Raw genomic sequence first — 23706 nt, 5'->3', positions numbered from 1 at the left:
TTAGCCAGGAATAACTGGGTGGTGCCATTTCCTGAGATAGGGTTGACTTAGAGAAGAGTTCAGGATGGATGGCAGGAAGGGAATTATTATTTTGGACATGTTAGATTTGAGACTTCTCTTAGACATCCAAGTGGAGAGTCTAAGGAGGTGGCTAGATGTATATATAATCCAGGAGCACAGGGCTGGAGTAACAAATGTCGGAGTCATCTGCAAACATCTGTTCCATTCTCTCCATTTCCACTGCCATCATAATTTCCATCTGAACCACTGGAGTAACCCTCTAACTCTTTAGGTGACAGGACAGGATGGAATCACCTAGACAGGGGTTGAAGACCAAGAGACCAGTGCTAAGGCTTGAGCCTGGGTCCATCCAACATTAAGAGGTCACACAAAGGAAGAAGAGCCAGCAAAAGTGATTGAGAAGACAGGCCTAGTGAGGTAAGAGGAACGCTACTGGAGCATGTCTTGAGAGAAGTCAAAAGGCAACTGTGTCAACAAGGGGCAGGTCAGCCGTGCTGCTGAAAGGTCCAAAAACTGAGACGTGACTACTGAAACTGACAAGATGGGGAGGGAGGTCTTTTAGTGGATGCAGTGATGATGCGAGGATCCCTAATGGATGGAGCTGGAGAAGAGAATGGGAGGCGCCTTGTGGAGACAGCAATGACCAAACGTCAAGACCATCCATTGTGAGGAGGAAAGGAGAAATGGGCGGGGGCTGGAAGGAGACTGGAAGACAAAAGAGCATGTTTATAAGATGGGAGACACTAGGGAATATTTCTGAGATAATGGGAACAATCTAGCTGAGAAGGAGAAAATTATGGAGGAGAGAGAAGGGGGTGAGATCTTTGAGAGGTGGGAAGGGTGAGATCCAGAGTTAGAGTTAGTAGATTTCACATGAGGACTTTCCTGATTACTTCTGTTTTCTCCATACCTGTGAGAAGGCTCATCAGCTAGGGTGGAATGGTGGGGAAGGGGAAAAGACAGTGTAGGAGGCTTGAAAAGAAGTGAGAGCTTGTGTCAGAATCATTGGCTTTTCATCAAATACCTTTTATATCCTCCATAGCATCCAACACAGAGCTAGTTACAACAGTAGGTACTCAAACACACACTAATTACGGGTAAAATGCTTGGAGTGTGATTTTTCGATATCACCCTTTGTAGTCAAGGTGTTGAGAATGTGTGTAGCCCTGACATCCAGGCTCCCTCTATCAGGTGTGATGCCTGCCAGGCTATTTGTTGAAAGCAGGGCCTCAGTTATCTGCAAACAGTTAAGTCAAATAACCATCCCTTCTACGACAAATGTCACCCCCAGTTGACACTGGCTGATAGACATTGACATGAAGATGTCAAGACTACCTCTCGCGAGGCTCTCTTATCCCGTTGGCATGTCAGCCAAGGGAAGGGCAAACACCAAATGTCTCAATCACACCAGGCAGCAGTGCGTAACTGCCCCTCACATTCCTTTTATTGACACAGTCTGCCCTTTACCAGATCAAATTTCCCTTTCTTTGCTTTGCCCTCTGTTAATTTGTTTCAGATTCCTCTCCGTTTTCTTTTTCTACCGACTTGCTTTCTCCCTTGCCATTTCTCCTAGCTGAGCCTGAGTTATATTTATTTTAATTTTCCTCAGTTACTTTGGCTCTTCCATTTATCATCTCTCCTCTGGTGTGCCCAGCCCCCATTCCCTCCTCATCCTATGAGAAAACAGCCTTCCCTCCAACACCATCCGAGTACAGACAGATGTAAGACTCAGCAGGTTCACGCTTCATACAGCACACTGCCAGGCCAGAGATGCAGCTACCTTCCCTGAAAGAAGAGGTATTGAAACAAGGCATCGAAGGGGGTGTGACATAGGTGAAAACTGTCTTACTGCTTTTAGTATTTCAGCTATTAGGCAACTGATGGCAAAAGAATCTTTTGCCTTTTCCAATGCGTCCTTTAAGCAGATGCTTTGTGATTATGTGACATGTAAGTATGACGCCATTCACTCATTTTGCAAATATTTATTGAATCATTTAGTCACAGAGCCAAGGTCCAGATGCTAGACCACATAATGCATAAAAGGAGGAGGACATGTGGTATCTGCAAAAATCTGTTTTCAAAAAACCATTCTATTTTAGGCATGATGCTGGCTTGCTTGCTATATTTCTATTAAAAAGTAGGGAGAAATCCACCCCCTCAATGTTCTGAGTGAGATAACACTGCTGATGGGCCCAGAGAAAGTGAAACTATCAGAACATGCTCCCAGTTTTAAAAGACAGCCCTCGAGCATGCAGACAACTTGGCTCCCAGGCACGGCCACCCCATGTGTCATCTGCCCCCCAAATCACTGGAGAGCCGCTCCAGCTTGGGTCCCCCAACTGCCTGTGCTCGTTTTTTTTTTTTTAATAAATTTATTTTTTTAAATTTATTTTTGGCTGCGTTGGGTCTTCATTGCTGTGCGCGGGCTTTCTCTAGTTGCTGCGAGCCAGGGCTACTCTTCTTCTCGTTGCGGTGGCTTCTCTTGTTGCGGAGCACTGGCTCTTGGCACACGGGCTTCAGTAGTTGTGGCTCGCAGGCTCAGTAGTTGTGGCTCGCAGGCTCAGCAGTTGTGGCTCACAGGCTCTAGAGTGCAGGCTCAGTAGTTGTGGCGCATGGGCTTAGTTGCTCCGCGGCATGTGGGATCTTCCCGGGCCGGGGATCAAACCCATATCCCCTGCACTGGCAGGCGGATTCTGGTTCAGCCCAGTGCCTTGCCCAGCTGCTGAAGCTGAGCTCTTTGCCCACATCCTGGTTTTATGGGGTGACAATGCAGAAGGTGGAAGAAGAAAGGGCTGCCTCTTCAATGCAGGGGGAATGGGAAAGGAGATGTGGCGAATAAAGAGTCAAAGACACAGAGCTTTCGCAGCACCCAGGCAAGAAGCCGGTTTGGTAACAGCCTCTGTTAGGCACTTGGATCTGCAAGCAGAAGAGCAACAGTGGCATCTTCAGGGCAGCCCGGTGAACTTGGCCAGGGACGCAGAGAGAAGGGGTAGGGAAAGCCCTGCCTTCAGAACACACACTGCGGCGATGCCATGTCCGCCGAGGAGCTTGCCTCTCCTCTACCTGAAATGACAGGTGTGTGCCCAAGTGCCGGCCGCCCCGTGCAAACCCTAACTGATTGTTCACATTCCTCCCTCTTGCCGTTTGAAAGAGGCCAGCCAGACTCTCGTGGAGCTGGAAACTCGGGGAGTCTGGGTCAGTTAGGGTCTCTAAGGCAAGCAATTCAAAGTGTTTTTGCTTTTCAAAAAAATGAAATTTATCAATAAGATATCAGACGACTCATAGAATCTCTGGGAAAGTTGGGGAACCGGGCTCAGCGAACGGACAGGGACAAAGGGAAGCTAACCTTCAGAACCCAGTCAAAACATGCCTCAGGGCGATTCTGGTGAGGACATCACTGTGGTCACCCATAGCTGTCACCAGCACCACCACCAGCACTGGCAGCTGAGCGCTGCAGCTAGATTCAATGTGTCTGCTGCCCCTGGAGACTGGATGTTTGCAGGGGACACCTCTGTCACCATCAAAATGAAGTCTCCACTGTCCCTGCTCCTTGACATCACTAGCTCTCCATCTGTAAAGTCCTAGGTGGGACTTCCCTGGTGGCCCACTGGTTAAGAATCCACCTGCCAATGCAGGTGACATGGGTTTGAGCCCTGGTCCGGGAAAATCCACATGCCGCGGAGCAGCTAAACCCGCGAGCCACAACTACTGAGCCCGCGCACCACAACTACTGAAGCCCACGCGCCTAGAGCCCGTGCTCTGCAACAAGAGAAGCCACCGCAGTGAGAAGCCCACACACCGCAATGAAGGGCAGCCCCCGCTCGCCGCAACCAGAGAAAGCCCGCACGCAGCAACGAAGACCCAACGCAGCCAAAAATAAATAAATAAAAAATAAATGGAAAGTATCTTTCTAAAAAAAAAATAAAGTCCTAGGTGGTTGTGTCTGATTGGCTGATCCCAGCTCAGCTGTAAGGGGAACAGATCTTGCCGTAGGGTGGTAACTTTCTCAAACACAGAAAAGAGGTTCTGCAGGTGCTGGGAAGTCAAACACCAACAAATGTCCCTACAGAACGGCACTGCAGTGACAGCAAAGTGCAGACCTGCCACCAGGGAGTGCTTTGAGTTTGTGGGAAGTTGTGTGACAAAGTAGAAAAGGAATTCAGAATTCTAGGTCTAAGGGCTGATTCTGTCCCTTAGTAACCATGTGACTTGGGCAGGAATAAATAAGCTTCTCTGTTTTTTTGTCATGCATAGAATAATTATTCCTACCTAATCTGCAGGGCTGAAGTGTATGGGAGCATTTTGTGGACAGGCTTGAAAATGACACTGAGTAAAATCTGTTTGCCTCTCTGGGGCCCAGGTTATCCACCTGTAAAATTCCCTAGATCGTAGGGCTATTGTGAGGTAAACTAGAATATTATAAATGAATGGTTTATTTACAGGATTCACCTCAAAATAATGGAGGTGGTGGGAGGGAGAGGGAGTGGGTAGGGATATACATGAGACTGACCGTGACTTAGTAAGTGTAAAACCCAGCTGGTGGGCCCATTATACCATTCTCTCTACATTACTGTGGATATGAAATCTTCAATAATAAATGCTCTTTTTTTAATGAAGGGTCTTGGAAATACTTAGAAAAGACAGGCCACACACTCCAAGTTTCATTATCACTGAGACAGTGTTAGGCGTCCTCCCCCCAACCCGGCTCCCTTGCCCCACCCCCAGGCGTTGTTTTCTCAGGCATTTGGGTCGTTTCCTCACTGCCCACTACCCTCCTCTCCAGACTGGTGCCAGTGTAAAGTCATATCAGGGAAAACATCTTTGATGGTATAACACTGGTTTGAAACACAAAACGAAAACCCCAAAGAAATAACCAACAACAAAAGAAAACCAGAAGCAAAGGAGCGCGCACACACCCCTTAAGGGACAGCCTGTCCCGGCGCTCAGGCCCGGTCCAGAGCATCTGTGAAGTTACTTTCCAATGAACAAAAACGGACTCACGCTTCCCTTTTCCTACCATTACATTCGGTGGATGACCAGAGTAAATAACGAATAACAAGGACGCCCCAGAAGGCTGCACGCCGAGAGCCAGGGGTGAGGGCGGGCGGCCGAGGGAGCCTAGGGGAAGGGGACCGGCCGAGAGTGCAACCGCGCTGTCTCAGGAGAAGGACCCCTGTCCCGGGGCCGCGACGGGCCTAGTGAGGGACCCGAGCATCACGAGAAGGCGTTAAAATCAGACCGCGGGCGCTTGGTTATAATTACCTCGGACTTGGAAAGGCTCCACGCGGGCTGGGAGGGGCTTCAGATCCACGAGAGGCTGGACCCGCAGAGGAACCGCCAGCCTTAGCAAATCAACAACCACACAGCTTCCCTTTCAAAAAGTGCCGCCCATCGGCGGTGCCGCCGCTCGGCCGCCCCGACGCGCCCCGAACAAACATGGCGGGCCGGAAGCGCTTCCGCCCCCAACCAAGATGGCCGCCGGGCGGCGCCCTCGGGCGGAAGTAGCCTGTTGGGCGGCTGACGGGTCCATCATGGCAGCCGCGGCCGCCTCTCCGGCTCTGAAGCGGCTGGATCTGCGGGACCCCGCGGCGCTTTTCGAGAGCCATGGCGCGGAGGAGATCCGCGGGCTGGAGCGCCAGGTTCGGGCCGAGATCGAGCACAAGAAGGAGGAGCTGCGGCAGATGGTGGGCGAGCGGTACCGCGACTTGATCGAGGCGGCCGACACCATCGGCCAGATGCGCCGCTGCGCCGAGGGCCTGGTGGGCGCCGTGAAGGCCACCGACCAGTACTGCGCCCGCCTCCGCCAGGCCGGCTCGGCCGCGCCCCGGCCGCCGCGGGACCCGCAGGTCAGCCCCGGGCCCCCGCCCCCGGCCCGGCCGCTCCCACCCCCGCGGGTCGGTCGGCGCCCCTGGCGGGGCCTCACCTGCCTCAGGAAGAGCCCCCGCCGCCCCCTGCGCTCGGCTCCTGGGGGGACGCCCGCGGTCCGTCCCTTGCTGCTGACCCGTTCTCCACGGTCCCTCGGCCGTCTCCTCGGGAGCCTTCGTGCGCTTCCGGGCCTCGCCCCCCTCACCTCACCCGTGGGGTCGCCGGGCTTGTTTTCCCACCTGAGATGGAGACGCCAGGGGTCTCTCGCTAGACTGTTCAACTCGTTCCCTGTATCACGTCTCCTGACATTGTTCCTGGAACAGAGTTCTCCCGTGTTGACACCTTCCCCCCAACTCGTTCCTTCCTCCTCCCAATCTTCCAGCCCCGCCCCCACCCCACTCCCAAGAATAACTCCCACGGCCCCAAAGAGCTCTGCTACCCTCTGTGGGAGTCGTTGGAGGCTAGTAACCGGCCATCAAGCTCTCGTCTTTTAATAGCGGAACATTCTCATTTTAAGGAACTCAGGTTATTCTAATCAGGTGATCCGAAGTGTTCCCCGCTGCTCCCCGGCCCAGACGCTAATGATTAGACCCAACGTGGAGGAATGCTGATCATAATAGTGGAGCAGCCTTTTGTGCTCCTAAAGGACGTTGACTTAGGGTGGCAAAGTGAAAGGGTGTGGAGAGTGAGAAAGGTAAACACTTGTCCTTGAACCTGGGAGAAGATCCTTGCAGCGACGTGGAAGAAGAAATTGCAAAAGTACAGTTTGGCTCCAGTTTGGAGCTTTTGACTACAGTGTGGGTTTTAGAAAAATGTAGGTCATTAGGCTGCGCTCATACAATAGAACCATAGAAGACTGGAAATTCTTCCCTAATTTCTGAAATGAGAGACTTCATCCCTCCCCAAGCTAATTTGTGCTGGTTTGTTTTTGGAAACATATTTATTTTTATTCCTGTTATATCTTACTTATTCTCAGTCAAACCCACAAAAATTTCAGTGCCTTCTGTGTTCAAGGCACAAAGAATCAGAATTCTGCTCTAGAGGAGCTTACAGTCTAGTTGAGAAATTAAATCCATGGAAAGTTGATGAGAAAAATGTAAACAACTTAGAATAGCAGAAGAAGACAATTGAGGATAATGGGTGATTGATTCCCAGAATAATTGTTGTACATTTACCATAAGAATTCTGAAGGAAGTCATTTCAGGCTTGGGTACTTCTCAGTTAGGAGAGGCATTTAGAATAGATGAGATTTGGAATAGGGGTCTGGAGTATGTAAAGACAATTAAAACCAAGTATCAATTTGATTAAAGCAGGGTTGGTCAGCCTTGGTGCTGTTGACATTTTGAACTGGATCATTCCTTGTTGGAGATGCTTATCCAGGCCATCGTGGGATGTTTAGAAGCATCCCTGGCTTCTTCCCACTAGATGCCAGTAGCACTCCTGTCCCCCACTGTGGTAATCAGAAATGTCCCCAGAGATTGCCACGTGTTCCCTGGGGGATGAAATCCTCCTCCTTCCTCCCCACATATGAGAACCAATGGATTCAGGGGTCCCTAGAGGGACTTCCCTGGTGGTCCGGTCTTAAACGGGTCAAGACTCCGTGCTCCCAATGCAGGGGGCCTGGGTTCGATCCTTGGTGAGGGAACTAGATCCCGCGTGCCGCAACTAAGATCCCGTGTGCCACAGCTAAGACCCGGCACAGCCAAATAAATATTAAAAAAAAAAAAAAAAAATGTGTCCCTGGAAGAAAGCAGTGGAAGGACAGGAAACCCTTGACCACCAGGCTAAGATACTAGGCAGTAAGGAGCCTTTTAGAACTGAGCAGAGATACCATCTAAATGGCCTGTGAAGAAGGTTAACTTGACAGCAAAGGAAAAGGATAGGTTGGAGGGGACAGAGAATGAACACGGCGCAAGCGAAATGTCTTTGGATTCATCGAAGTGTGAGATGACAATGACTTGCAGCAGAGTCACGGAAGTGGTAGCAGAAACGTAGGCCGCAGAGATGTCCACAGACCCATCAGAAGGACCTGAGTTTCCTGGGATCTGGGGGCAGAGTGATGGTATATGTGAAGATACTGAGGGAGGTCAGATGGCTAACATTTTTGGTAGGGAGATGAATTTACTTTTAGGTGTACTGAGTATAGAATAGCAGCGAAAGTTCCAAGGGGAGATGTCTGGCAGCGGCAGAAAAGGCTCGGGGGGATTCAGGGCAGGGGGAGGGCTACGAGATGCGGTGGTGATCTGCCTGGAGCTGACGTTGCAGGGAGGAGAATCGTGAAGGAAGAGGACAGACCGAGATGAGTGGAACGTGAAGATTTGGTGGAAGGTCGGTGAAGAGGAACGGCCAGCAAAGAAGCCCGCGATGCGCTCAGAGCAGCAGGAGAGAATGCAGGAAGGCCGAGCGCCAAACAAGGCAAGGGGAGAGCTCCCTCGAGGGGCCGTGCGTCGGCTCCCTGATGCCCTGTCTGGGTCGGTGAAGAGGAACGGCCAGCAAAGAAGCCCGCGATGCGCTCAGAGCAGCAGGAGAGAATGCAGGAAGGCCGAGCGCCAAGGGGAGAGCTCCCTCGAGGGGCCGTGCGTCGGCTCCCTGACGCCCTGTCTGCGCGATGGCCACATCCGGTTTGCCCCTCCGTGGGATGGAGCAGAGGCGCAGCTGGTAGGAAAAGCTTGACTCCAGTAATTCTGCTACACGAACCTTGGTGCCTTGCTGAGCGGCATCGGATCTGGCTTCATGAAAGCTTGGTGCCCCCCAAATACCCCCATACTTCTCCCCTAGCCGGCCCCACGCTGACCTTGCTTTTGTTTGTCTTGACTTAGCTCCGTACCTTTCCCCGCAGCCACAGCAGCCGTCCCAGGAGAAGTTCTACAGCATGGCTGCCCAGATCAAGCTACTGCTAGAAATCCCTGAGAAGATCTGGAGCTCCATGGAGGCCTCTCAGTATCTCCACGCCACACAGCTCTACCTGCTCTGCTGCCACCTTCACAAGCTGCTCCAGCTGGATTCTTCCAGTTCCCGATACAGCCCTGTCCTCTCCCGATTCCCTTTACTCATCCAGCAGCTGGCGGCGGCCAGCCACTTCCGGTAAAAAGACCTTCTCTGGTGATGGTCGTACTCCCCCACTCCAGTTTTATGGAGTGTGTCTCCTGATGTACTGGGGTTCTTCTCCCAAGATGTAAAAAGCTCCCTGGGACCTTTGTCACCATATCTCTAGGTCAGCCATCCTGCAGGAGAGCAAGATGCTGCTCGCGTGCCAGGCCGTGCCCGACCAAGCTGTGGCCGAGGCCCTCTGCTCTGTGATGCTCTTAGAAGAGAGTTCTCCACGCCAAGCCCTAGCGGACTTCCTGTTGGCCAGAAAGGCAGCCATTCAGAAACTGCTCAACCAGCAGCACCACGGTGGGTATGGCTGCTCCCCCCAGTTTGGGCCATAAACACGGGGATGGAGCAGGACAAGCTGAGGGGGGCCGAAGCTTCCACGGCGTTCTCTGTTTCTAACTTTACTGAAGGAAAATTATGAAAAGAGGATGGTTTCTTCTCGTAGGTGCTGGTGTCAAGTCTCAGATTTGCTCATTAGTGGAGTTGCTGGCCACCACTTTGAACCAAGCTCATGCTCTTTTCTACACTTTACCGGAAGGTCTGCTGCCAGATCCATCCCTGCCATGTGGCATGCTCCTCTCTACTCTGGACAACATCACAGGCCAGCATCCTACTGGTGAGCTCTTAGCCAACTGCTTTTATTTCCTGGTTCATTCATTTACTGAGCATCTGCCATCTGCCAGCTACTGTGCTGGGCTCTGGGGATACAGCAGTGAATTGGACAGATATGGACCCACTTTCATGGAGGTCAGAGTCTAGTGGTAGGGGCAGATGTTGAACTTGTGGATGTGCTTAATATCAATATTGGTCATTGCTATAAAGGCAGAGTACAACTTGACTTGGTAGCATTGAATGGAGGGACCAAGGCCAGAGACTTCCTTGGGGACAGGATATTTAAAGTGAAACCTGAAGGTTGAGTAAGAGTTAGTCAGGCAAAGAAGAGAGTTCCAGGCAAAAGGAAGAGGAGGTGCAAAGGTCCTGAGGCAAGGAGGATGTTAGTATATGAGGAACTGAAAAAAAGCAGGGGAAGCTGAGGGGAAGCGTGTGAGGGGAGGAGTAGCAATGAGAAGACACGTGGCCAGTTTATCCTTTGGGACCAGAGAATACAGCGCTGTGTGAACAGAGCAGTGGATAGCCTTCTAGGACCTTCCAGGCTTGGTGGTCCTCCTGTTATATGTTCCCGTGCACCCTGTACTTTTATTTGGCAGCATTTGTCCCAGTTGGAATTAAATGCGTTTGGCTTTTATGTGGCAGTGGTTCCCCCTGGGGCTGGAGTGGATGCTGAGAGCTCACCATGAACCAGGTGACAGACGATGGGGGCAGTAGAGGTGGAGCTGATTGGGCAACTCGGACATGTGTTTAGCAGACAATTTGGTGAGGGATTGGCTGCGGAGGGTGTGGAAGGAAGGAGTCCAAGTTTACCAGAAAGGAGTTTTTTGTTTTGTTTTGTTATTGAAGTATAGCTGATTTACAGTGTTAGTTCCTGGTGTATAACAAAGTGATTCAGTTATATATTCTTTTTAGGGTTCTTTTCCATTAGAGTTTATTACAAGATACTGAATATAGTTCCCTGTGCTGTACAGTAGGACCTTGTTGTTTATCTGCTTTATATATAGTAGTTTGTACCCGCTAATCCCAAACTCCTCACTTATCCCTCCCCACCTTTCCCCTTTGGTAACCATAAGTTTGTTTTCTATGTCTGTGAGTCTGTTTGTGTTTTGTAAATAAGCTCGTTTGTATCATTTTTAAAGATTCCACTGTAAGTGGTATCATATGATATTTGTCTTTCTCTGACTTACTTCACTTAGTGTGATAACCTTTAGCTCCATCCATGTTGCTGCAAATGGCAGTATTTCATTCTTTTTTACGGCTGAGTAACATTGCATTGTATACATGTACCACACCTTCTTTATCCATTCCTCTGTCCATGGACACTCAGGTGGCTTCCGTGTCTCGGCTGTGGTAGATAGTGCTGCAGTTGAACACCGGGGTGCATGCATCTTTTCCAATTAGAGTTTTCGTCTTTTCTGGATCTATGCCGAGGAGTGGGATTGCTGGACCCTAGACAAGTCTATCTGTAGTGTTTTGAGGACCCTCCGTACTGCTCTCCATGGTGGCTGCACCGATTTACGTTCCCACTGACAGTGTAGGAGGGTTTGACAAGGAGCTGCTTTGAAAGGGCTGCTGACGAGTTTACTTTTGAAAGTGTCGCCTTGGAAACAACTGAGACCTTGGAGTGGGAGTGTGTGGAGTGGCGACTGTGGGTCCAGAAGAGAGCAGTGAGCGGTCTGGCCGGGGAGACACACACGGTGCGTCTGCAATGGCTGTTGTTTGAGGCCTTGGGGTGGATGACATCATGAGTAAGAGGAGGGGATGACGGAGGACTGAGCCTCAGGAAACTCCAGAACTCAGAGGGCAGACGGAGGAGGCACAGCCCAAGGTAGAAGGGAAACGAGCAGAATGTGGTGACAGCCCTGAGGTCATTTTCAGACGGAGACGTGTATTAAACAGTCTCATTTCTGGCTTAATTTATCTTTCAACGGAAGTTCTCCCAACGGAAGAACTTTCAACGGAAGTTCTACTTTTAAAATGCCAAGCATTACATAGCCCTCATTTTTCTCCTTTCTCTTTTTGCCCCCATTCCTTTCCTCTCTGTCCCCTGCCTTCTCAGCCAATAGGATGGCAGAGTTGCAGGGAAGCTGCCATGCTCCCTCCCCGATGAGGGGGGGGCCTGGACATACTCTGTGCTTTCTTTTTCCCACTGTTTCAGGGGTCTAGTCGGGCTGCCCAGAGGAAGACTGGATGATTTTTGGAAATTCCTTCCAGGTCCTTTATTAATTTGCTGTTCAAAGGATGGTCCCGATTACCTCTCCCTTGGCCTTCTCCTTAGGAAAGGGCATTGGTGTTCTGCAGGAGGACATGAAGCTGTGCAGCTGGTTCAAACACCTGCCCGCGTCCGTCGTCGAGTTCCAGCCGGCTCTCCGAACGCTCGCGCATCCCATCAGCCAGGAGTACCTGAAAGACACGCTGCAGAAGTGGATCCACATGTAAGCAGCCAGAGCTTTCCTGGTGGGGGACAGGACCCACCCAGCCTCGCCTGGACCACGGGAAGGAGGGAGAGCCCTGATCTTACGGATGGTGCTCTGGGTCAGGCCAGCCCCGCCTCAGCCGTCTCTCACTACCCTCACGGCGCTTAGCCCCCGCCGGGAGAACCAAGAGGGAATTTGTCTTTCAACATGTGACCTAGAGGACTTTAGACCCTCTTTTGTTAGAGTTCTGCCACTCCTATGCTTTTATTTAGTGCAGTGTTGTGTGTGGTTTTTTTAATTGAGGTATAGTTAATTTACAATATTGTGTTAGTTTCAAGTGTACAGTAAAGTGATTCCGTTATAATACATATATATATTCTTTTCCAGATTGTTTTCCATTATAGGTTATTGCATGATATTGAGTGTAGTTCCCTATGCAATACAGTAGGTTCTTGTTTACCTGTTTTATATATAGTAGTGTGACTATGCTAATCCCAGACTCCCTGAAGCGTTTATATATTTGTAAACCCTCTGATACACAATAGATATTTACACAGTAGGACCCAGGTAAGAGGTTTTCAAGTGGAGTCCAGCTATTTTTCTTAATAAAGGTGTGAAAACCACGAAACTAATGAAGCCCAAGAAAAATGATTTTGTTGCAGGTGTAATGAAGACATTAAAACTGGGATCAGCAACCTGCTTATGTACGTGACGAGCATGAAAGGTCTGGCGGCGATCCGGGATGCCATGTGGGAGTTACTTGCCAACGAGTCGATCCATCACAGCTGGGATATGATCTGTCGGCGGCTTCTGGACAGGCCTCTCTTATTCTGGGAGGATTTGATGCAGCAGCTGTTCCTTGACCGACTGCAGGTGAGGTGGGAAATCGCGTGGTCCAGCTGTTCGGTGGCCAATGCCGGTGTGATCTTTTGATCGTCTGGGGAGATTCCCGCCGCTTCCTAAGTATCTTCTTTCCCTGCCGACTTACTCCAGGGGTGGCTCTTCTGGATAATGAGCCATAAAGAGGAACAGATTCTGGTGCTGGAAAAGAGGCCAGGCCTCTGTCGGGTGGTTGGGAACATGTCCACGTGCATCAGCGATGACACTGTTCTCTGCCACCGCCACGCCGCCTTTCTGAGCGTGGTGGAGAACACTGGAGGTTGGGACAGATTGCCACTTAGCGCTCTGGTTTTGAGATTTCCTGGAAAGAACTGGGATTTGAAGAACTCTTCTCTCCTTTGCTTTCAGACTCTGACAAAAGAAGGCTTTGACTCCATCTCCAGCAGTTCCAAAGAACTCCTCATTTCAGCCCTGCAGGAACTTGAAAGTAGCACCAGCAGCTCCACTTCAAATAAGCATCTCCACTTTGAGCATAACATGTCTCTCTTCCTCTGGTCCGAGAGTCCCAGCGACCTGCCCCCCGATGCCGCCTGGGTCAGCGTGTCAAACCGGGCTCAACTTCCGGGCAGTGGGCTCTCCATGAAAGCGCAAGCCATTAGCCCTTGCGTACAGAGCTTCTGTTCTGCCCTGGATTCGAAACTCAAGGTGAAACTGGAGGACCTCCTGGCTTACCTTCCCTCTGGCGACCCGTCACCCGCCAAGGACGTCTCCCCCGCGCAAGCCAGGAGCTGTGCCTTTGACAGATACGCAGACGCGGGGACCGTGCGGGAGATGCTGCGGCTGCGCTCCACGGCCTGTGTCAAGCACGTCACGGACTGCATCCAGGCGGAGCTGCAGCGCATCCAGCAGGCTGTACAAGGGCGGCAGGGCGCTCTCGGCGGGGTCAAGCTACACTCAGTCCTTTTCATGGCCAGGCTCTGCCAGTCACTGGGAGAACTGTGTCCCCACCTGAAGCAGTGTATCTTGGGAAAATCAGGGAGCACCGAGAAACCAGCAAGGGATTCTAGGGCTCTGAAGAAACAGGGGAAGGGGAAAACTCAGGAGATAATTCCCACGCAGGCCAAGTGGCAGGAGGTGAAGGAGCTCCTCCTACAGCAGAGCGTGATGGGCTACTGGGTCTGGAGCTCGGCGGTTGTGAAAGTGAGTGACGTGTAAGCGTGTTCCTTCCGTACCCGCCAGGCAGTCCCCATTTTTGTCTCCTTTTTGTCATAGTCCGGGCTGGCCAGGCTCAATAAGGCTTTTCGATAGGAAGGGAATAACAATTCTTACTTCACACAGTTATCTTCAGTTATCTCTGCCACGTAGCTCAAATGTAAAAACTTTTCCATTCGTTTTAGCCTACATTTTATAGCCAGAAGCCCTGGATTTTTTTTCCTTCCATCTGACGAGAATGAAAGACTTTCTCCCTGGGCGAGGGTCTCTGGTTTCTGCTCTTCAACCTAAATATCATCGTCTCCACTGGTGTCTTAAGAGGTGGCCCCTTGGGCTTCCCTGGTGGCGCAGTGGTCGAGAGTCCGCCTGCCGAGGCAGGGGACGCGGGTTCGTGCCCCGGTCCGGGAGGGTCCCGCGTGCCGCGGAGCGGCTGGGCCGGTGAGCCGTGGCCGCTGAGCCTGCGCTCCGCAACGGGAGAGGCCACGACGGTGAGGGGCCCGCCTACCGCAAAAAAAAAAAAAAAAAAAAAAGAGGTGGCCCCTGACATCTGTAGGGTGGCTGGCAACCAAATCCCCGTTGCTGGCATCAGCAGTTAGTGAGAAGAAAAGTGATGCATGCCTCTCGCCATCCCACACACAGCGCGAGCAGCAGAAGCTGGTCCCGAGATGAGTCGTTTGAAACAAACTCCACAAAGGATCTGAGTGGCCTATATGGATATTTGCTTTCTATTACCAGGTTTTGGCTCATGGATTCACCCAGTCATTACTTTTGGATGATGCTGGCTCAGTGCTGGCCACGGCCACCAGTTGGGATGAACTAGAAATCCAGGAGGAAGCAGAGTCTGGCGGCAGCGTCACGTCCAAGATCCGACTGCCTGTCCAGGTAAGTGAGGGCCACCGCGAGGGGCCCGCCACTGGAAAGGGGAAAACCTGCTCTGTGGAACGGACCGAGACTTGAGAAATAATCATTCAGCATACAGCTTCTGAGGAAGGGCCGCAAGTGATACGTGTAACTTTCGACTCCGGGGGCAAAGAGGGTGTAGGGCCAGGTAAATAGGAGACTGTTCGAGGAGTCAGTTCATGAGTCTTGCCTTTTTTGCGGCACAGACTCTGTGCTAACTAGAGAACCACTCACCCTAAAGTGGAAACAGCAATGGAAAACACGGTGCCAGGCCACCAAGGGAATGACAGCAGACGTCACTTGTACCTGTTCACTGGTCTGCTCTGAGAGGGGCTGACTGGAGGGGTCAAGGGCCTGGCGTATGAGCCTAGGTAGGGTAGATGAATCCACTCTTAGCCCGTCTCGCTGCACTGGTGCAAGCTGGCAACTGGACATTCCTTTGTTCTTTTAGCCGTCCTGGTATGTACAGTCCTTCCTGTTGAGCTTATGCCAGGAAATTAATCGGGTTGGAGGCCATGCCTTGCCCAAGGTGACACTGCAGGAGATGCTGAAAAGCTGTCTGGTTCAAGTAGTAGCTGCCTATGAGAAACTCTCAGAAGAACAACAGGCGAAGGTAGGTGTGTGAATTTTTTCCCATTAAAAACAAAAACTAGCTTTTTCTTGGGTTTGGGCGGTTCACACCCAGGATTCCAGGCGAAAAGGACCACTTGCCCCAGGCTATCTAATGGGTAGTGGCTTCCAGCTCCTCGACTTCAATCACACCCGTTCCCAAGGGTCAAGCTGGTCATCACTGAAAAGGCAGTTCCTTACCAGTGGCAAGGATGAAAGCCTCAAAGTTTTTAAAAGAGACCTGCTCTCCAAGCCCAGCACTGCCACGTGGTCACTGCAGGCTTTGGGCAGATCGTTAACCTGTTTCCTCAGGATGCAGGGGGGTCACGTGCGCTGCTTGGGGGGGGGTGGGGGTGGGGTGAAGGAGCGGGAACTGTAGCAAAGCTCAGCACACCCACGTGGGGAGCTGCTGTCGCCCAGCCCTCCACGCCCTTAGTGCCCTGCAGCCCTCTGCCTCTGGTGCGTGCTCCCATTGCATTACTAACATTTTTTAAGACAGGACCAACTCCTGACTTGCGAAGGAGTTCAGATTAAGTCTTCTCTCCTGAGTTTGCTCAAAAGGCCTCTCCTTCATGCCAGGAGCTTTTTTTCTTTTAAAATGACTGTCTACAGCACCTGAGACCTTTTTTTAAGGGCCGGGTCTCTTCCCTGCCATTAGGTTTTTGGTTTTAAGACCAGGTATCTAACATAAGTTATTTCTGTTGTTGTTATGAGATTAAACTGGCCCTCTGAGCATAAAAAAGCTTCTGAAATAACCAGCTGAAACGCAGCCAAAACCTGAAGCTGTTTATTCTCAGATAACAAGTCATCTCCCTTAATGGGTGGGGACGGGAAATTCATTTGCAGAAAGAAGGTGCCTTTCCAATGACCCAGAATCGGGCACTGCAGCTGCTTTACGATCTGCGTTATCTCACCATCGTTCTGACGACCAAGGGTGAAGAGATGAAGAGCGGCCGCAGCAAACAGGACCCCAGGTGGGTATGCCCACCCGCCCGCCCGTGCACCCCTTCCACACCCCCACGGCCCTTTCCTGGGAAGCCACTGGAGTTAGCCTCACGTTGCCCATTAGTTGTGTGTTTTCAACAGTAAGGGCTCATGTTACCAGCAAGATAAAGGACGACCACCTGCTGGATCGATTCCACAGTCAACCGTAGGAGGTGGAATCTCATGCCTCTCTTCTGAGTCAGCCTACCAACTGCTGGGTGTAATTTGAGCCTCCGGTACCCTCCCCAGAAACCACCTGGGGATGTTGTGGACTGGACTTAGACATCCCATCAGGTGAAAACTCCTGAGGCTCGTTTAAGCTCAAGGATCGGTGACAAGTGGGGCTAGGCCAGCAGTGCAGGAGAACAGACCCAGTTCCAGGGCTTGTCTAGCATTACGACACCCAGAGACTGGTTTCTGTGCTACAAAACGTGGAGAATGACCCACTCAGTCCTTTTTTCAGAGTTGAGAAAGTAGCTGACTACCTTGAAGCGCTCATTGACCCGTTTGACCTGGACGTTTTCACGCCGCACCTCCACGGCCACCTCAGCCGCCTGCTGCAGCGGACCTCGGTAAGCCCGGGGAGAGCGCAGCGGCCGCGGGCTCAGGTTACAGCACAGACCGCTCCAGGACGCAGCGGGGAGAGGGGCTGGGACACAGAGCCGAGTTTAGTTACAGGGGCCGAAAAGAGGTTTAGATCAAACCTCAGGGCTGAGGCAACCCTGGGATGACCCCTTTAGTGGTGAATAAGGACTATTCAGGTTTTATCAAGGCCTCAGAAAGAGGAATACAATCCAAGAGCTATTCCACTAGGAGATGCTGACCTGTGGGCAGTGATAAAAGTAATCTTGGAGCATTAACACACTCAACAGAGCATTTCCCCAAAAGGACGGTTAGAGACAAAGTAGTGATTGATTACTGACAGAATTTTCTTTTCAGCGGACAGTACAACACCCAGCCTGTTACTGTGCTTCCGTCTCTTGTCTGGCAGGTTCTCTTTGGATTGGTGACGGGTACAGAGAATCAGTTCACCCCCAGGAGCAGTACGTTCAACTCCCAGGAAGCCCATAACATACTGCCACTAGCATCTAGTCAGATCAGGTAGTGATCCGGAGTGGTTCCTGCTGGGGCCCCAAAGCTTCCTGGTCCTTCTACTGAAATGCCCTCATCTTGTCTTGGAGGTTTGGACTTCTTCCACTGAGCATGACCAGCACTCGAAAGGCCAAGTCAGCCGGCAGAAGCATCGAACCCAGAGCCCAGGTTAGTGCGCAGAACGAGAGGCCCCGTCTCCCGCCAAAGCACCCGATCGGCTCCCCTTTAAACAACCAGTAAAGAACCAAATGACAGGATGCACTAGTGCTGCTTTTAATGGCGGCGCAATATAGAAGTACACGGTGTTACTAGCTTGAGCTTATAAGAGGTTTTAAGAGATGCCCACTGACACGATCAAGTAGCCTCATGATAGAAATGTATCTCAGGCTGCCAAGGCTGTAGCAAATATGCAGGACGGGCTGGAGAATACTTCTTGTGTTTAATAGGGTAAGAGAGTTAACTGCTAACCCTGCTCTATGACTGTACTTATTTGGAAAAACAATTGCTTTCTTCCAGTGATGGTTTCACCTCTCATTTCTTTTAGTCGGGTGGGAAATACAAGGAAATGTGCTTTCTCAAGTTTACATGTTCTTGTTAACACACGTTTTGTTTCAGTAGGCTGCCATCCGTTAAGCCTGCGGGAGTCCTCCTGGGTATTTCTGAAGTGTGTTGTGTACGCATGTGTCTGAGAGCTCCAACAGCTTGCCTCCTTCCAGCATTTAATCCTTGTTTGCTTTCTGATTAGACAAAATATTCGCCAGGTATCCTTTCCATATTCCCTGCCATCAAACCCAGTAAGATCCAAAATCCTCCGTCAAACATCTGGTTTTAAAACTTGGGCGATGGTAGTAGAAGAAAAAAAAAAAAAAAAAAAAGTTTTTGCACAAGCCTCCCACTCTGTAAGCCCAGGCCTGTGCTGTACCTTTCCCTCACAACTCTCCGTTTCTGCTTCAAGTAACTGACCTTTCAGCTCTACCCGCATGAGAGGAACAAACCATGGAGGGAAGGTACACGTTTACCCTCTTCCTACAGTCCTCAGCTTCAGATTTTACTTCCGTCATGTACTAAAATCTCGTTCTGCCCGTGTCCTTTCCCAAGGAAAGGACTCTTTCCTAAGAGCAGAGTCCCCTTCTAGAGCTGTCCGTGCTTCTCAGATCTGCTGTGTGTGCCGTGTGGACCCCAAGCGGAGTGGAGGGCGAGCAGGCCGGGGGTCCAGCAGACGCTAAGGCACTTTCCTCTACGTACAGCGGCAGGCTGCTGTCCCCCCGGCACTCTCCCGAGCAGATGAGCCGACGCACGCTGGCTCCTTGTTCAGACAGCTTGGCACCGAGGAGGAAGACTCGTCTGCGCCCTCACTGTTCAAACTTGGGTGGCTCTCTAGTATGACCAAGTGACACGGGACGGTCCGTCTCTCTAAATAAATACTCCTGCATTATTTCTTCTAGAAGTGCCTCTGCTCATTTGTTCCTAAGCCACACCAGTCTTTCCAGTTGCCGTGGTGGAATGGGGCCCCCTGGTTCCCGTTGGGGGTTACTTTAAGCAAAAAGTGAATCCTTGTCCAATAGTTTCACAACACTTGTGACTTCAGACACCAGTTCAGAGAGCTTACGCTGTGTCAGCCTTCACCGGCGCCTTAATTCTCGACACTACGAGGCGGAATTCATGATCAGAGAGCACACACAAGCTGCTGCTGGACAAGTCTGTGAATAAGACAGAGTCATTTGCGTATTCCTTGACTGTCCGAACTGAGCAGTGTTTTCTAAGTCTGAGATGTAGGCTCTGGAGGAATAACGGTAACAAGTTTATCTGGGGATCCAAGGGTCTGAGAGACCCTCTCTCTGGAAATACAAATATATAACAAAGAGAGAGGACGGTTATCAGGGCGGGTGCTGACTTTATCATACAGTCTGACTGCAATCTGGTGGTTCTCCTGTCACAGAGGACAGAGTACTTTCAACAGGACATCTACATACTAAGAGGTAGTATGGCAATTAATTTCAGTGCAAGACTGAATCAAGCTTTCTGTGTTTTGGAAAAAAACTTCGGTTTTTTCATGGAAAGTAGATACTCTTTACTAGTTTATTGAATTTAAAAAATTGAAGATCCTGCAAAACGAAAAGGCCTTTTTACAGAAAGTAGAATTTCTAAGTGACAGATCTGGAAATCAGTCTGACTTGGACAAACTATGGATTCAACACGCAGATGAGATTTCCTCCTACTGCTGACCTGCCCTGGATTTGATACCCACCCTCCAAAGAATCCTATAAAAAACTGCTTCAAAGCCCCTTTGAAATCGCAATAGTGCAGCAAAACCACGAGTAAACAACGGCCTGTTAACCTGTTATTTCAAATATAGACTGAAAGGCCAACAGGCATCTTTCTGTGCAATTTTTTTAAAACATCGCTAAGGTGAAATATCAAATCTGCGCAGCGCGGTCCCTTCACAGAAGGCAAGAAAGTGCCGGCACATCATGTGGGAGGCCGCCCTCGGTGCTGCAGGCTGTGAAAGTGGGCCTCCTTCAGGGTCTGGTTGATGTGGAAGTACGGGCTTTGGCACAGCGCGGAGGGCGCGGGCGCGGGCTGCGGGCCGCGGGGGCTGGACCGGGCGGTGGGGTGGCTCGAGCCGCTCTCTGGCCCGCTGGCCCGCTCCGGGCTGTTGATGCTGCTGGTGCTGCCGCCGCTGCTGCCGCCGCTGTCACTGCCTGAAGACTGGAACGGGGGAGAAAGACACGGCATCACAGTTAGGCTGTTCGGGGTCCTAGGAGCTTAACGGGGTTTAACCTCAACACCCTCTTCAGGACTGTTTTACCTAGTCAGTGTGAGGAGGACCAGCATGAAAACATACACTGGGTTTTAGAGTTTACAAAGCATAGTCGCTAAGATACCTCGTTCCGTCCTCACAGCTACCCCGTGAAGTCGAGTGGGGTGATGACCCAACACCCGCCCCCAGCAAGAGGCAGGGTCCGGACTCCAGCACGGGCCCTCCGACCGCAAATCCCTTCCACTACATCTTAATTCCTTTACGCATCTTCCCTGCTTGCTTTTACCACGCGTTCCAGTCGTTTCCAATAATCACAGAAGGGAGTTCTCAGCCTCCAAAGGGAAGCATCGGTCATTGGTACAGGGTATGAAACAGGTGTCCTCATAACAAGTAAGGCGGCTTCTGGGCACAAGTGAAAATTTTGACAGCTTTGTGGTTATCACCTCATGGGCACAAAACTGTATTCTCCGAAGGCAGAACACATATCCTGAAAGACTTTTTTTTTAAATTGAAGTATAGTTGCCGTACAATATAAGTTACAGGTGTGCAATATACTGATTCACAATTTCTGAAGGTTATATCTCATTTATAGTTATTATAAAATATTGGCTGTACTCCCTGTGTTGAACAGTAGTATATCCTTGGAGCTTATTTTATATCTAGTAGTTTGTACTGTCCTGAAAGACTTGAATATACTTCTTGCAGAGTTATAGTAGCATTTTTGCAGTTCGGTATGTGTATGCACGTGCATACGTGCACACATGTGCCTAATTTTCCGTTTAATATCCCTAATGTTACTTGGTGTCTTAGTCATCTTGAAGAAGCTACTCAGAGTTCCCTGGTAAGAGTCACGCTCAGAAATCCCCTTCCTTCCGATGCTAGGATCTTCAAAGGGAAGGCAATGGTAAGGATGGATCCTTTTCCGAATTACAGTATTTGACTATTTCTAATAAATGGCAACCCCAATAACTTGATTAACAGCACACTTCTCTATTTACAACTCAACACAATATTGTGCTGGAAGGAATCAATGCATGAGACATTTAGAATTCTAGAGGTTAATGAGCTGGTGTATAACTTTTTAAAATTTTACCCTTTGATACTTCTAAATTTATATTCCCTTATACAAAAACACTGGTTTTGAAATGCCTGCTTACGACCCTGTGAAATCTACATGTAAGGAAAAAGACTGGCAAGAAACAGATCATAGTAGTTAGGTTAAAATGGAGGGATTATAGTTGGTGGTTTTTTCTACCCTTTACTGCAACTTTTTGCAATGTGGTTATTATCTATTTTCACTATAAAAGTAAATGTATAAATAAAATGTTGTTTCCAGATAGATATTTTAAAAGTGATTTTTAAAATACTAGTTCTATCCATTTTTTGATCAAAAGTTATACCTAACAATAAGTACATAAATAAACTTATCTAAAATGGCAAAGAAAGCAATGTTCACGAAAGGCATCCAGTCTTAACACTTAAACCAAGAATTATCATGGTCCATAGGTCATTTGGAGGCACTTACACTTAACAGGCCGCTTAGCCCACTGCCCGCAGGTCGTAGGAGACAACCTATCTATCTTCTTAAAAAAAAAAAATTGATGAAAGCATTATAATGGGCTGAATAAGGTCAGATGGCAGGGTTAACAGCAGCAGCAATTACATTTACTTAAAGACTTAAGTGAAAGCCAATTCAAAAACAGAAGTTGTTTTCCATAAAAGCCTCCCCTAACCTAGCGCAGAATCAGCTAGAACTGCCGCTGGCACAGCCGGCGAGGCCGTTACTCGGTGGCAAGCAGGCCGCTACACTGGGCAAGAGGCCCACCGCACAGAGCACTTTGTCTCCTCTTAGCCTGTTTTCTTTACTGTTTCTCGTTACAGGTACTGTCTGAAAATTAAGGCAAGAACTAGAATCAGTTTCTAGTAAGTCAAGTTTCCATCTCAAATTATATTTATTTCACACTGTAGCAGCAAAGGTGACACTATTCTGAGAAAAGATAAAAATTCTCTAAAATAAACAGGTTAAAAAAGATTGCTGTACAATAACTGTTAAAAAGGAGAGAGAGGGAGACAAATACACCTACAATTTCTAGTCCATTTAAGTATCTTGTAACTCAGATTTTTAAAGACACGTATAAAAATGTTTAGTGTGGCCCTGTTTATAATAGCTAAAAATGGGAAACAACCTAAATGTCTAAAAACAGGGAAACTGGGACTTCCCTAGTGGCGCAGTGGTTAAGAATCCGCCTGCCAATGCAGGGGACACGGGTTCGATCCCTGGTCTGGGAAGATCCCAAATGACGCAGAGCAACTAAGCCCGTGTGCCACAACTACTGAGCCTGCGCTCTAGAGCCCGTGAGCCACGACTACTGAGCCCACGCGCCACAACTACTGAGCCCGCGTGCCGCAACTACTGAGGCCCGCGTGCCTAGAGCCCATGCTCCGCAACAAGAGAAACCACCGCGGTGAGAAGCCCGCGCACCGCAAGAACAGTAGCCCCCACTCGCCGCAACTAGAGAAAGCCCGCGTGCCGCGACTAGAGAAAGCCCGCGTGCCGCAACTAGAGAAAGCCCGCGCACAGCAACATAGACCCAACGCAGCCAAAAGTAAAATAAATAAATAAATTTATTTATTTTAAAAAATAAAATAAAAATAGGGAAGGGCTTCCCTGGTGGCGCAGTGGTTGAGAGTCCGCCTGCCGATGCAGGGGACGCGGGTTCATGCCCCGGTCCGGGAGGATCCCGGAGCCTCCTAGCTGCCGCGGAGCAGCTAGGCCCGTGGGCCGTGGCCGCTGAGCCTGCGCGTCCGGAGCCTGTGCTCCGCAACGTGAGAGGCCACAACAGTGAGAGGCCCACGTACCGCAAAAAAAAAAAAAAAAAAAAAAAAGGGAAACTGGTTAAACCATGGTATATGTATATAAAGTGTAATACATGAATTATAATCCATAAGGATGAAATTCTATTCTGCTGGTAACAGTGAGGATAAGAGATGTACATACACCAAGGTAGAAAGAGATCTTTAGCATCTTTTTTATAGGTTACAAAACAACGTATAGTAGGTCCTCTGGTTTGTTTTTGTTTTTTTTTTTTTTGTTTTTTTTTTTTTTGCGGTACGCGGGCCTCTCACTGTTGTGGCCTCTCCCGCTGCAGAGCACAGGCTCCGGACGCGGAGGCCCAGCGGCCATGGCTCATGGGCCAAGCCTCGCCGCGGCATGTGGGATCTTCCCGGACCGGGGCACGAACCCGTGTCCCCTGCATCGGCAGGCATATTCTCAACCACTGCGCCACCAGGGAAGCC

The 23706-nt window shown here is 50.0% G+C and overlaps 1 protein-coding gene across 4 annotated transcripts; it reads left to right on the top strand.

Moving 5' to 3' along the window:
* Positions 1 to 5525: 5525 nt before the first annotated feature.
* Positions 5526 to 20120, top strand: LOC102996154 (conserved oligomeric Golgi complex subunit 1). Of its 4 annotated transcripts, none has more exons than XM_028498930.2 (15): positions 5526 to 5867; positions 8726 to 8970; positions 9101 to 9282; positions 9428 to 9598; positions 11873 to 12029; positions 12674 to 12884; positions 13260 to 14051; positions 14799 to 14945; positions 15415 to 15576; positions 16419 to 16546; positions 17020 to 17128; positions 17548 to 17657; positions 17738 to 17816; positions 18267 to 18301; positions 18896 to 18984. In XM_028498930.2, exons 1-14 carry the CDS (start codon positions 5553 to 5555, stop codon positions 18279 to 18281), a joined length of 2823 nt encoding a protein of 940 aa, XP_028354731.1. In that variant the 5' UTR covers positions 5526 to 5552; the 3' UTR covers positions 18282 to 18301; positions 18896 to 18984. The 4 variants fall into 4 exon arrangements, with proteins under 4 accessions (XP_028354731.1, XP_028354732.1, XP_028354733.1 ...); XM_028498931.2 differs by having other exon boundaries at positions 18267 to 18321; positions 18896 to 18957; XM_028498932.2 differs by having other exon boundaries at positions 18264 to 18301; positions 18896 to 18943.
* The last annotated feature ends 3586 nt before the right edge of the window (positions 20121 to 23706 follow it).

This window comes from Physeter macrocephalus, chromosome 14 (assembly GCF_002837175.3).
Source record: "Physeter macrocephalus isolate SW-GA chromosome 14, ASM283717v5, whole genome shotgun sequence".
Lineage (NCBI taxonomy): Eukaryota > Metazoa > Chordata > Mammalia > Artiodactyla > Physeteridae > Physeter > Physeter macrocephalus.
The sequence above is the reverse complement of the archived record's forward strand: the minus strand, read 5'-3'. Positions and strand labels throughout refer to the sequence as shown.